The following is a 13,063-nucleotide window of genomic DNA, read 5'->3' as shown; positions in this document are numbered from 1 at the left end:
ACCCGTGACCCAGGCACCGCCATTGGAGGGAGGCTGCAGTCACCTTGAAACAACAGCTCAGAGCTGCAGCTCCTCGTTTCTGCTGGAGGCTAGAGTCTGAACCCTAATGCTGACGATTAAGTGTCAACATCATTAGCTAATTCACTGTGGGGTGCTTGAGCAGAACCAGCCAGCTAAAGCATCTCGCCATCCCTATGGGAGGGAGGGCCAGAGACTGGGAATACAGAATTCCATCCCCTAACAACGTCACCTCAGCCCTGGCCAAAGGGAGAGGAAGGCAGAGATGCACCCTTGATGCTACCAGAAGCCTTAACTGCTCCCAAGCAGCTGCTCAAACCTCCAGCTTCCACCTGACAGCCTCTGTGCTGCAGTGACGTGCAACACACAATGTCTGACGTGTGGGGAAGCCCACACATACATGCTGTGAGGGGGAAGGGGAAGCCTGGGGGCAATGCTGCACAACCCAATGGAGGGCTACCAGGAGCCTGGGTTAGTACAGGACCGGCACGTTCCAAAAGGCCCCTGCAGAGGAGCCGTGGTGCAGCCCTCTCCTCAAGCTAGCAGGTCACCAGACGACAGCAGGGTTTGGCCAGATCTCTTTGTGCGTGCCCTATCAATGCTGGCTTCCCCTTCCCAGGAGACCCAGCAGGCCACCACACCCACCTTGGCTGTCCAGGCTGATGTCCATGACCCCATGTTTGACCTTCATGTGCCGGCTCAGGTTGCCTTTCAGGTTAAACTTGCTGGAGCAGTAGGGGCATTTGAAGGGTTTGCTCCCGGCATGCAGGTGCATGTGCCCCAGCAGGTTGTACATGCGGTTGAAGGACTTCCCACAAACCTGGGAACAACAGGCCACCCATTAGGCAAGCCCCATCCCTGTGTCTGCACATGGTATCACCCCCCTCCCGCCCCCACTGCCAGCGGGCGGCTGCCTTCCACAGCCAGGCCTGCCTTAAGGGTCTGGGGTTTTCAAACGAGCCCCGCAGATCGACTATCCCTGTCCTTTCCACACAAACCTGAACTAGCCGCTCACATTACGTCTCATCACTCCACCCCCCACCCCCCTTCTGGCGCTGGGCTGGTGAGGCTGGGTGTGCATTTTAGTGCTCGTGAAAGCGAGGGGCTCAACACAGGTACATGGAGCTCAAACTCCCTGCCCAGCTTTGCCGACAGGCCCCAGTACTAAGCTGCGGCCCCTGCTATTTCCGCCTTGGCTCTCCAGAGCGGAGAGTGCAAGCCAGGCTGAACTGTGTGGTGCTGCGGATGTGGGGGCACTGGTGACCTTAGTCCAGGCTGGCTGGTGCCCTGCAGAGGTGAAGCATGGGCGTGTCAGCCCCAATGAAGGAGCTGCCCCCCAGAAGGGTTTTGGAGGCTCCTAGCGGGTACCTTGCATTTGAATGGCTTCACTGGCGAGTGCACAATCATATGGGTCTTGAGGGTCTGCTTCTGCACAAAGGTCTTGAAGCAGATGTGACACTGGTACGGACGGACGCTGGTGTGTATGAGCATGTGCCGCTTCATGTTGGCCTGCAGGGTGAACTCACGCCCGCACACCTCACACTTGAATTCCTTCACACCCTGCAAGGGTCACAGAAAAGAATGCCACACAACTTGGCTCTGAATTGGAGCGTGCACATTTAGTGGGGACCAGCTCAAAGGACTGCGGGGGGGCCCCACCTCCTCGTCCACTGAACAGGAGGCTCCCTGCATGGAGCACACCACCACCTCCTTGGGCCAGCGCAGACACGTTCAGCGGCATGTCTGTCTCCCCCGGTAACCGGGGGGCCCGTGGGGGAAATCTAAGGACTTGCCTCTGCTCCGGAGATAAACTGCTGTATAGGACACCGAGCATATGGAACAAAGCCTCAGTGCAACCAACTTGTCTGCACCACCCTCGAAATCTTTCCTGCTTCCTTCCCTGTCTTCTGCATAAACAGACACAGGGATCCCCCCAAAGCATACCCACCTTCCCTGCGAGCTGAGCCCAAGGGCTGGAGAGCCTATGTGGGGAATCCTTCTGCCCACGCCCCCTTTTACTCCTGGCTCCCCCGCAGCGGAGCAAGAAGTGCCTCTGGGGGCACATTCGGCACCTCCTTTGGCAGGAGAGTAAGAACCATTCCCTTTGGGCCTGGGCTGCAGGTGCCCCAGCTGGCTGGAAGCTCCTGTTCCATTGCAGTGGACATGCATGGCCGGGGGAAGAAAGCAGACTGCTCAGCCCTGCCTGAGCCCCATGGGCAGACCCAGCGCCCTCTGGGGAAGGGGCATGGTGAATGAGGGGGCAGACTGGTCTCTAAGACGAACACCAGGAGCGTTGCATTCTGCTTTGCACGCTGTCTGAGCTGGGAGAATTGCTCCCCCTAAGAGGCAGAAAACACTCCAGTCTCAGCCTCTGGGCCAAGGTCAGAGCGACAGAGTAGCTGGCCAGCCCCACAGCACCCATATTGCACTGTTCCTGCCCCACAAGCAGGGAAGGCCGATCCAAGAGCCCCCCCTAGGAGGGAAGGGCGGTCACACAGGCCCCTGGGAACTCAGACTGGGCATGATAATGTCCTTTTATCCTACCAACAAATGAGTAATTAGTGCAAACCAAGGCCAGCTCTAATGGCTAGATCCCTGCCTGAGCCCGACCCCCAATGGGGACAGTGAGTGCTCTAAGGAAGGGAAATCGTTCCCTCCCCCGGCCCCCGCACACTGCTCTCCGGGGCAGGGAAAGCCCTTGGGCTCAGCGGCTGCTTGCACCTTGTGCGTGAGCGAGTGCTGCTTGAGGTGGTGGATCTGGCTGAACTCCATGCCGCACTCGGTGCAGACGAAGGGCCGGACGTTCTGGTGCTTCAGCATGTGGTTCTGCAGCTGGCTGCGGTAGGGGAAGGACTTGCTGCACTCCAGGCACTGGTAGAGCGTGGGCCCCTGGTGCGTGGAGAGGTGGCGCTTGAGCTGTGTCAGCGTGGAGAAGTCCAGCCCACACTCCACGCACACGTGGCAGCGCCCGTTCTCGTGCTTCCCCTCGTGGGCCCTCAGCTCGCTGGGGTAGGCGAAGCCCCGGCCACAGAAGTGGCAGCTGTACGGCTTGGTGTCGCTGTGCAGCAGCATGTGCCTCTTCAGGTGGCTGGTCTGCGTGAAGGCTTTGCCGCACACCCCGCACTTGTGCGGCCGCGTGCCCTGGTGCGTCAGGAGGTGCGTCTGCAGGTGGCTCGGCTGCTTGAAGAGCTTGCCGCAGTGCGGGCAGGAGTGGGGCTTGATGCCGTTGTGGCCCAGGATGTGCGTCACCAGGTTGTACTTGGAGGTGTAGGATTTCTCACACATGCGGCATTGCCAGCGCTTCTGGCGGTCCCCCGCCTCCACCAGGTAGGAGTCGTCGATCTGCACGTTGATGTCCAGCCGGTCCAGCTGGGCCTTTTTGTTGCGTTCTGTGTGGACTCCAGCCGCGTCTGCGTCAAAATCTGCTGGCTCCTGCCACGTAAAGCCCTGCTCGCTCTTCCCCTGCTCCGACGATTCTGGCACGGGTGCCTCCAGAGATGCAGCATTCGCCTCGAGGCTGCACTCGCTCCCGAGGGCCTCCGGCCCCGTGCTTGCTGGGGCCCCGCCCATGCTGGCCTCAGCGTAACTGACCTGGATGGGGTCCGGACAGCTGTGCTCGTAACTCCCCAGGCCCTCGGTCTGCTGCACGTGTCTGCGCAGACGCCGGGGCTTCCTGCTGAAAGCACTGAGGTCAATCATCTTCACGGCACTGCTCTGCACCGGCTTCTCACAGCCGGACTCCTCGAGGCTGGGCGGGTGGCTGCTCGGCATCTCCTCCTTGCTGTCGCCAGGGACAGACACTTCGTACACCACCTCCTCGCCCGCACTCGCAGGGTTTTCATACTTGACCTTGGGCACCAGCCTCACCGGGGGCCGCTTCCTCCTGCGGGTATGTTTTTCAAATGGAGTCTCTGCCTCCAGCCCCTCCTCCTCTGGTGCCTCAGCTGGGACACAGCCTTCCTTCTCCAGCCGGTAAGCGCTTTCCGGATCCTCGGGTTCCACCGTGGCAGTGTCTGCAAGTTCATTTCCTAGCCCTGGAAAGAAGCCTCCGGGGCTGATGGTCGCGCCAAAGAGCTCGTTCTCGGACACCAAGCCCAAGACAGCGGCCTGTGCCAGGGAGAGCACCACCACCGCATCTGTCTGAGTTCCAGAGTCGGTGAAGCGTTCCATCTCACCCCACGGCTAGGCTGTCATCGCTGCAGGAATGAGAGAGAAGGGCTCGTTAGCCTTTGTCAGGGCTGCATCCCACCCCACGAGCCCAGGCAGGGACCCAGTCTGCTGTCATTGGGGGTGGCAGCACTGAGGTGCTGGCTAGCAGCCACGCCCTGATCACTGCTCTGGGACGACGGCTTCGCTAACAAGTGGAGACCAACATTATCAAGAGTGACCACTGATTCTGGGTGCCCAACTTGGAACACCTGGGCCTGATGTTCAGAGGTGCTGAGCGCTCCACTCCAGATGAAACCCCTGGGAACTGTGGCGCTGAGCCCCTCGGAAACATCAAACTCTGCGTTAAGATGTAGACCCAAGAGGGAGCAGTCCCTGGGACAAGCGGAGTCCTTGGGGTCTCTCTCGCACTCCAGTGCCACCTTTCATTCATGTTCTGTGCCAGCTCAGCCAGATGTAGCTGTCTGAGTGCTGGGTTTCCAGTGGTGGGGTGGGAGAGGAATTCTGAACCAAGCCATCATCTGAGATGCTGTAAAACCTCAGCTTCCCCAAATCCCTGTAAACCCCCCCGGGCAGGTTTCAAGGAAGGGTCAAGAAAGCTAAACGTGCGAACAGTTTATGAGCTGCCTGAAGTTCCTTTCTCTCACAAGGCAGGGCGAGGGGAACATAACACTGCAAGGGCCGGGGAGCCAAAGGGACTCGGCCCAAACCCTCTTCGGGGGAAGCACTGGGAAGTGCCCCAGTGTACCTGGTGTTCTAGACTGACCAGGCCCAAGCAGAACGTACTAGGGGGATTTTCTGTTTAGGTTCCCCTGCATGTTCCTCCCCTGGGGGCCCGAGGGGCTGGTGAAGAAGGGCAGGCTCAGCCAAGCGCTGCGCCGCATTCCCAGGCGGGACACTCCGTACAGGAGCCAAGCCAGCCTAGGATGCTGCTGCCTCTTGCTCAGCGGCAGATGAAGTCTCTGCTCTCTAGCTTTTCAGCCTCTGTTTCCTTGCAGCCCACTCCACCTCCAGGCTGGGGGAATCCCCTTTCCCTTTGCCCTTCATTAACTGCTCCTCTCCCTTGGTCCAGAGTTTCCCCAGCAATGAGTGTGCCTTGTTTTAAGGGAAGTTCACTTGTTGATATTTTATCTGGTTTCCTTCCCCTCGGCTGCACATCCAGGGCCTGTGCTGGCTGCAGATTGATAAACTACTGAACAGAAGACAAAGAGAGGGTCATAGAGCTAATTACAATAACCAGAAGTTCTTCTGAAATTAGTAAAATAAAGACAGGGTACTTCTAAGGGTACGAGTGGCTGAGATACAGCAAGGCAGCACCCAGTGGGCCACAAAGTCACCACGCTTGAAAGCATCCAAACTCACATGGCCCCTGTACTGAAGTGTCTGATCTCTCCCCAAGTAGGTATGCTCCCAACGCCCCTGCAGGCAGGGCAGGGCTGTGAGCCGCATCATACAGAGGGGACCTCTGAGGCCCAGAGACACTAAGCTCACACAGGGTATCTGTGGCAAGGCCTGGCACTGAACCCAGATCTTCTGAGCCCTTATCCATGCCCTGACCTCCTGACTTCCTGGGAAAGAACTGGCCCAGGGGCTCTCTGAATTGCCCGGGGGGATTTGTAATGAATCTGGGAACACTGGGCAAGGTCAAATGGCTGCCATGGCTAATGGCAGGCCAGCCGGCCAGCGTCCATTCTGAGCACACTCACGGAAAGGCGGATATGGAGGGCAGTCAAACAATTACATCATGGCAGGATAATTCATGCCAGTCCCCAGGGTTTTACTGGGAAACAGGGTCTCAAACTACCATTTTTGAGGAGGTTACAGTTTGGGTGATAAAAGGGGCATTGCTGACATAACGTACAACAGCTTGGTCCCACCCGATAAAAAATTCTCTCTAAAAATTTAAATATTGGAGGTTTTTAGTGGGGCCCTGTGAGGATCCGCTCCCAGATCAGCGCCAGTCTGTGTCTTTATCCGAGAGATGGAAGAAATTCTACAGTTACTGCAGGTCAGACCTGCAGAGGACATAAAAATGAGTGAGTGGTAAACGAGGACAGTGGCAGGCCAGTTATCCAAGCTGACCTGGATTGCTTGGTAAATGGGGCTCATTTGAGCAAACTGCATTTTAACACAGTCACTCAAATTCATACGTCTCAGCCCAAAGACGAGAGGTCATGCTTACAAGGTGGGAGGCCGTAGCTTGGAATGCAGGGACAGCGAGAAGGAGAGAGGAGTAACGGGAGATAACCAAGTGAACACGAGCGCTCAAGGCAATGCTGCAGCTAAGAGGGCAAACCCGGTACTTGGATGCTTGAATATGCAGAGGAATATTAAGGAAGAGCAGGAAGATGGTGTTACCTCTGCCTGCAAGTTAGTGAGCCCATCACTAGATACAGGCTCCAGTTCTGGCATTCACACTTGGGGAGGGCTCAGAAGAGAGTGACGAGAACAGTCTGAGGTCTGGAAACCTTCCATACAGTGAGAGAGAAGAAACTCAGCCTCGTGTATCCCAGAAAAGGCTAAGAGGTGCCTTGCTCAGGATCTTTAATGCCTATGTAGGGAGGAGATTTCTGATAGCAGAGGGCTCTTTAATCAAGCAGGAAAAGGCAGAACAAAATCCCATGGCTGGGAGCTGAAACTGGACAAACTCAGACTAGAAATAAGGTGCTGCTTTTTAAGCAGTGAGAGGAATTAGCCACTGGAGCCACTTCCCTAAGGACCTGGTGGATTCTCCAGCTCAAAGGCTTTAAATCCAGACTGATGCCTTTCTAAAGCAGTGCTCTCGCTCAGGTAGGAGCGATGGGCTCAGTGCAGAAACTACGGGATTCTGGGTGTGGTGCTATGCAGAAGTCACACGAGAGGAGTCTCTTTCAAAAGAGCCCCAGGGAACACAGCAGCATTCTACAAGTACAGTCCCAAGTCTGCCAGAGATACAGCCCAGTCTCAAATTCACCTTGCTAGAGGCCACAGCCCCGAATGGGACACTACTTAGGGCCCGATCCTGTTCCCACTGCAGCCTAGGAGCAGAAGCAGGGTGCATCTCTTTTCCTGCTGGACACTGCCATTGCTTGTGCTGTTCCGTGACCACTAGAGAGAAGCATGGAACCCAGCTCCACAGCCAGGGAGGAGGAGGAAGTGTTCGGAGCAGGAGAGAGGCTCACAACTGGACCAACCCATTCAGGATGGGATTTACGCTTTTTAGCTTCAAGTGCTTCCATCTTCTTTCATTGCCCCCCCGACGTATTTGTTCCTCTTTTCTTCCCAACGTTTAACTAAAAACCACCACTCAGGAATTCAGCTGCCTTCAAACTAATACAGAAGGTTCAACAGACTGTCTAAAAAGTACATTTTGACTATCCAGGGGACCGCCTGTGTGCTTAGAGGGCCATGGTCCCAGAGCTCTCTCTAAACTAGCTTCTGAGTCGAACACGAAGCACCTCTCCTCCCTGCGTCGGGTCCAGGGCCTGTGCATGTATGATCAGAACCCACCGAGGACTGAAGCTCCTCAGAGAGCTTTCATGAACCCAGGACCCAAGGTCATGCCATCGGAGACGTACGTGCTCTGCTAGTCTCTGGAGCAGCTGTGAGGCCGGTAAATTTGGACCAAGGCAAGTAAGCTGCAGATGAATGTCACCAGAGACAGCAAAGAAAGAGTTTTATGGAAGTTTGACAGCAAATGGCACTAGTTATCCAGCACCCTTGCTTTGCTTACATACACTTCATCATCAGAATGGGGACAGGAACCTTCTTCAAGCAGTCAGCCATACACAGCACTTACCAGCTGAACACACCAAAGGAAGCCGCTAGCTAATAATTTCATGACTGCCATATGCAAGCCCAGGAACCTGGGATAGCGAAATACAGGGACTCTGCTGCAGGGGGAAGATGTGGGACAGGTGAGACACCTTTGGGGGTGTTCGGCCTTGAATTCAGATTCGTTACCATTCTGCAGCAGCATTCCTTAGGGATTCAGGCTGCAGGTGATGGTGACTGAGAAGTAGTTAAAGAGGGAGAATGCCAAACAAAGCAAGGGAGATCCCAGGGAGAGGAGGAGACAGCTAGAGACAGAAAGCCAGCCAGCAAGGGAGGCCAACCCCGTCAGGTAGGCTGGGAAACAGACATGTCAGACACTCAATCAACCCCCTCTTCTGCTCAGAGCGGTTGTAACCCCCAACTGGCCCAATATATAAAGCAGCACGAATACAAGCACCTGCACAGCTCCCCTAAACCTTCCTCATCCGAGTCTTGAGAAACCGGTCCCCTGCCCTACGGCATGCCTGGTTCTTCGAGACGTGTCACCCACATGTGCCCCAGGTTTCCGAGACCAGCATCTTCTTGTGTAGCAGTGTCCCTTGGGCCTCTGCCTGCACCCCAGGTGCCCTCCAGCACCCCATAACTGAAGGTTAAGGGGCCAGGTGGCTGCAACTACTCCTCAGTAGGATCCAGATTGGCAAGGCCTCTGCAGCAGGAGAAGGAACCCAAGTGGACACATCTCAGCCAACCCATTACCACAGGGCAAGTAACTGGTCTTTGAGTGATTGTCCACACATATCCCACCTCTAGTGACTCACATGCAGGGACCCATTTCCTGCAGGGGGTGCGGGGCATCTGCTGGACTAATGACTGTGGGGCAGTGCTGCCAAAGCGACTGTCAGATTTGGAGCCCCCTCCCAAGGAAGATGGGGTCTGGCGTGCGGGAAGCCACAAATAAGCCTCGAGGCTCCTGGCTATGGTTAGGTGGCAGGAGACTGCAGCTTTCCACCTGAGGTGGGTGACCGGAGTCTGGTGCGCTCTGAGAGGCAAGCGGGTAGTTGAGGATAGCAGTGAGTGGGGCTTCAGAAAGGGGAGAAGCCATTTCTCCACAGCTCAGCTACAGAACCTCTTCCACTGCGCGGCAAAGGTGAGCTTACTGGAGTCCTTCCAGCTGTGAGCTGGAAACGGGGTCTGGGTGTAGGGCCAGGCCTTTTGCCTCAGGCTGCAAGAGTCTGCCTGGCGGGAGGCCATGTGGACTGGTTCACGAGGTTGAAGTACCAAAACTGCCTGGGCCACGCTGTGGCTGCCAGAATCACCAGGGACGGGTCTGGTTTGATCTTCCCATGGAGTCTCGGTACCAGGGGAACAGCGGGGCGGGTGTATATGCACCTCAGGCCCCATGGAATGAGAAAGGGGTCTGATGGAGAGCAGGACCGACTGCCCTGACAGAGCAGAACCTGCGCCACTCCTCAGTCAGGTGGGATGTGCCGCAGGGTTACAGCGGGGTGTCATGGAGAACGGATCCTAGCGTGACTTGGTGGTGCTGGCTAAGGTGCTTTGCTAGGGTGTTCTGCAGATTGAGGAAGTGAAGAGCTACTCCTGAGCCTTGGTGAGTCGCCTCCTGACACAATGGTGGCACGGGAGCCCCCCGTGCATGTTGCTATAGCACATCACGGTGTTGGCAGTGAGTTCTTGTCCTGTGGCACACTGAAGAACTGGCAGAAAGCCTACACATGCCAGCTGAAGGGCCCTCAGTCCTGGAACACTTGTGGGGTTTGCTTCCTGGAAAGGCCTGAGCTCCTTGCCTTCCAATGTGTGCAGCCATGCCCGCCTGGCACTTGGCAAACACCCCGGGGTCATGGAGAGGCCGAGGAGAAGCACTCTGTATTGGCAGAGAGACTTTCCCACGAAAAATCTGAGGGGTGCATCACAATATGGAAGTATGCACCCTGTAAGTTGAGAGCTTGGATCCAGTCTTGAGGATCCAGCCTAGGAATTACAGATGCCAGTTTCACCTTCCTGAAGCCGAATTGACAAACTTGTTGTGTTGAAGATGCAGGATGGGGCACCCCCCACTCTTCTTCTGAGCCAAGAAACTGTGAGAGTAGAACCCCGAGCCCAGGACCTCTATGGGCACTTCTTCCACTGCTGCAAGTTGCAGTAGGGAGTCCACTGCCTTCCTGAACAGGATCTTATGAGATGGTTCCCAAGGGGGAAGGGAAGCACTTGGACTCGGAAAAGTAACGCTTCTCTGTGCTCTCCAGGACCCATCAAGTTGTCACCTACCACCCCACGGCGTATCAAAGAATTACCACCCATACTCAATGGGGACCCCACTCAAAGAAATCTTTCTTGAATCCCCTCTTCTGGCCTTCAAACAACTCCCCCAAAACTCTCCAAGCTCCTCATCAGAAGCCAGCTCCCCACAGACCAGGACTCACCAACTCAAAGCAGCACCAGACCCTGCCAGAACAGATGCAAAACCTGCAGACACAGCTCCACTGCTGATGATCAGCATCACCCACGACACACCTTTCGAGATCCCTGGTCCTACACATGCCCATCACAACACAGGGTGTATCCCATCTAGGGCACTAAATGCCACAGGAACAAATGTGTGGGTGAAATCAGACAACACAATCCTCTTCAATGAGCTCTCACTGAAAAAATGACAAAAGAAACCCTGTCACCTGTGGGTGAACACTTTTCACAAAGCAGTCACTGTCTCACTTGTCTGTCCTCACTCTCAAAGGAAACCTGCACCAACACCTGGTAAAATATGAGCCAGGGAGCTTAAATTCATAACTTTGCTAGACACTAAAAATCATGGACTGAACAGAACCATGATTTATGGCTTATAACAATCTATAACCCAATTAATTGTCTCCACCTACCACCCTGCAGCTTTCTCCCCCTCCCCCCCATGACTGGAGGGGTGTTAACAGGCCATTTCACCTAGAATGGCTCCTTGAAATGTGTTAACTACTTATGCTAAACAATCTGTTCCTCCTTTTATTTAGCTGGGACATTGAGAACCTTTCTCAGACCTGAGGAAGAGTGCTGTGTAGCCTGAAAGCTTGTGTCTCTCACTAACAGGAGTTGGTCCAATAACAGATATTACCTCTTCCCTAGTCTCTCTAGTTTCATGCAGCTGCGGACTAGGAGACGCTGCTGCAGGTGTGTGGAGGGGCGTCTTCCAAGGTGGGACAGCACAACAGCACCCCGGCATTCGCTGCACCTGTTAGAATTGGCATGTGCTTCTAAGCATGTAGCCAACCTGTCCGAAGTATTAGGTATTTTCTAAGCAAGGAGACAGTGCCCAACAGAAGGGGGTGCTGTTCCACCAAGCTAGACCCGGACACAAGAATACAAGCAAATCCTCAGTGCAGTGCCATCCCAAAGCCGTGCAGAAGGAAGGATGTGATCGTCCCCCACAAGCAATAGTGAGTCACAGGGTCCATTCTGGAGCCATACCAGCACTGGCAGGCAAGATCAAGGAAACAAACTTCTGAGGGAGAGGTGCAGGAAATGGGATGCATGGGGGGGGGGCTCCCACTGGGGACAAATCAGGAGAGGGACTTTAAACAACCAAACCATTTTGTTTAAGCTGGGGAGAGGTTCTAGCCAAACTGAGCCAGACTCGAGAGTGGCTGGGAGCTACAGAGGCAGGTCCAAGGTCTGTCCCAGCCCAGGGCAGGAAGCCGCACAGCAGCACCGCCCGTAGGGCCAGCACGGCTCTGGAGTGCAGCAGCAGTGCAAAACCCACTTCCTCCCAACACATTCAGCTCACACACTGTGAGCCCACCCACTTGTTCCTTAGAACCAGGGAGGCCGAGCTGAACCTCACTCCAGCGCGGAGACAGCTTTGTTAACATTTGGGGAAATGACTGACCCCTTACCAAGTTCTGCTGCTCCGACTCAGGAAGCCTCGTGGGCCTGTGCCCTGATTTACAGATAGGACCTTCTCTCCTCACAGTGCACCACAGCAACGGGGCTACATCTGGAGGGAGCAGCCTTTGGATGCACCCTAGCATGTGCACATCTGCAGCTCAGGGTCCCTGCAAAAGGTTAAACAGAGCTTCAAACATACCTGGTCAGTCTCTAGACTAAGGCTGGCTACTGCGCTCTCCAAAGGACAGCTGGGCACTTCTACACATCAGTCAGAATCCCTCCAGAGCTCCTGTTCCTCTAGGATGTGAGAGAGGAAAGAATGAAATGCAGAGCTGGCGAGCTAGAGGACACAAAGCAAGCCCAGAGCAAGGATTCACCAAGCCTCCTGTACGAGTGCTTCTACCAAAGGCAATATGTGACCAGAGCTAGGTCAGCCTTTCCTCATGTTCAGTGTTTGGTGAGGAGGGAACGTCTTACACAGATGTAGCTGCCTGGGAAGAATTTAAAGTCTTACCCTGGGGTGGGGGAGGGTGGCCAGTGCAGAGAAAAGAAAGCCAGACAAAAACAGAGAGAAAGAAAGAAAGAAGAGACAGAGAAGGAGGGGCAGGGAGAGAGTGGAGACAGAGAAACAAAGAGAGGAGAGGGAGGATGGGAGAGAGGAGAGAGAAAGAGAGAAAAGGGGGATGGGGAGCGATGGAAGGAGGAAGGAGAGAGATGGGGGAGGGGGAAGGCAGACAGCGAGGAGAGAAGGAATGAGAAGCAAGCAGCTGGAAAGCAGGAACCGTGGTGTATGCAGTACGTTACTGTCCCCCAAGGCTTCTTGGCCAGGGTCTGCTCTGACTGGCCCTGGGGTAAATCCAGAGTAATGCCTCCAAAACGTGAAGGAAGTTCCTGCAGACCCACAAGGCAAAATCCGGCCTCTAGGCCCCAGGGAGTGAAGGGTGGCCATTCTCTGACCCGCCAGTGCCCACTCCCTCCCCCAGCGCTAGCTGTTCATAGGACTCCAGACTAGGTCACATCAGCAAGATCCCTCCAGCTGGACAGAGCAAAGCTTAACTTCTCTTTCAACCATCCCCAGTGTCCCCTAGCAGACGGCTCGGACACTGCAGCTACCATGGGGTCACAGCCCTTGGGCCTGGCACAACGGTGATGCTACCAGCTCCAGATCTCAGGGCATCGAAGTGCTGGTGGCTCCCAGCGCAGCACGGCCTGGGCCCTACAGCACCTGGGCCAG

At 55.5% G+C, this 13,063-nt stretch overlaps 1 protein-coding gene across 3 annotated transcripts in view; it reads right to left on the bottom strand.

Annotated features, from left to right (window-relative positions):
* ZNF710 (zinc finger protein 710) overlaps positions 1 to 13,063 on the bottom strand; it is a 51,038-nt gene that overhangs the window by 3,223 nt on the left and 34,752 nt on the right. For 2 of the 3 annotated variants that reach the window (XM_073304576.2, XM_073304575.2), the window contains 4 exons: positions 12,029 to 12,126; positions 2,740 to 4,214; positions 1,387 to 1,578; positions 664 to 838 (listed from right to left, as the gene is read on the bottom strand). In XM_073304576.2, the coding sequence (XP_073160677.2) occupies positions 664 to 838; positions 1,387 to 1,578; positions 2,740 to 4,188 (1,816 nt within the window). In that variant the 5' untranslated portion in view covers positions 4,189 to 4,214; positions 12,029 to 12,126. The remainder of the gene's footprint in view (positions 1 to 663; positions 839 to 1,386; positions 1,579 to 2,739; positions 4,215 to 12,028; positions 12,127 to 13,063) is intronic. The other variant, XM_073304577.2, reaches the window with a different exon arrangement.

The sequence above is a fragment of the Lepidochelys kempii genome, chromosome 10 (genome assembly GCF_965140285.1).
Source record: "Lepidochelys kempii isolate rLepKem1 chromosome 10, rLepKem1.hap1, whole genome shotgun sequence".
Classification (NCBI taxonomy): domain Eukaryota; kingdom Metazoa; phylum Chordata; order Testudines; family Cheloniidae; genus Lepidochelys; species Lepidochelys kempii.
This window is presented reverse-complemented; position numbering and strand designations above follow the sequence as displayed.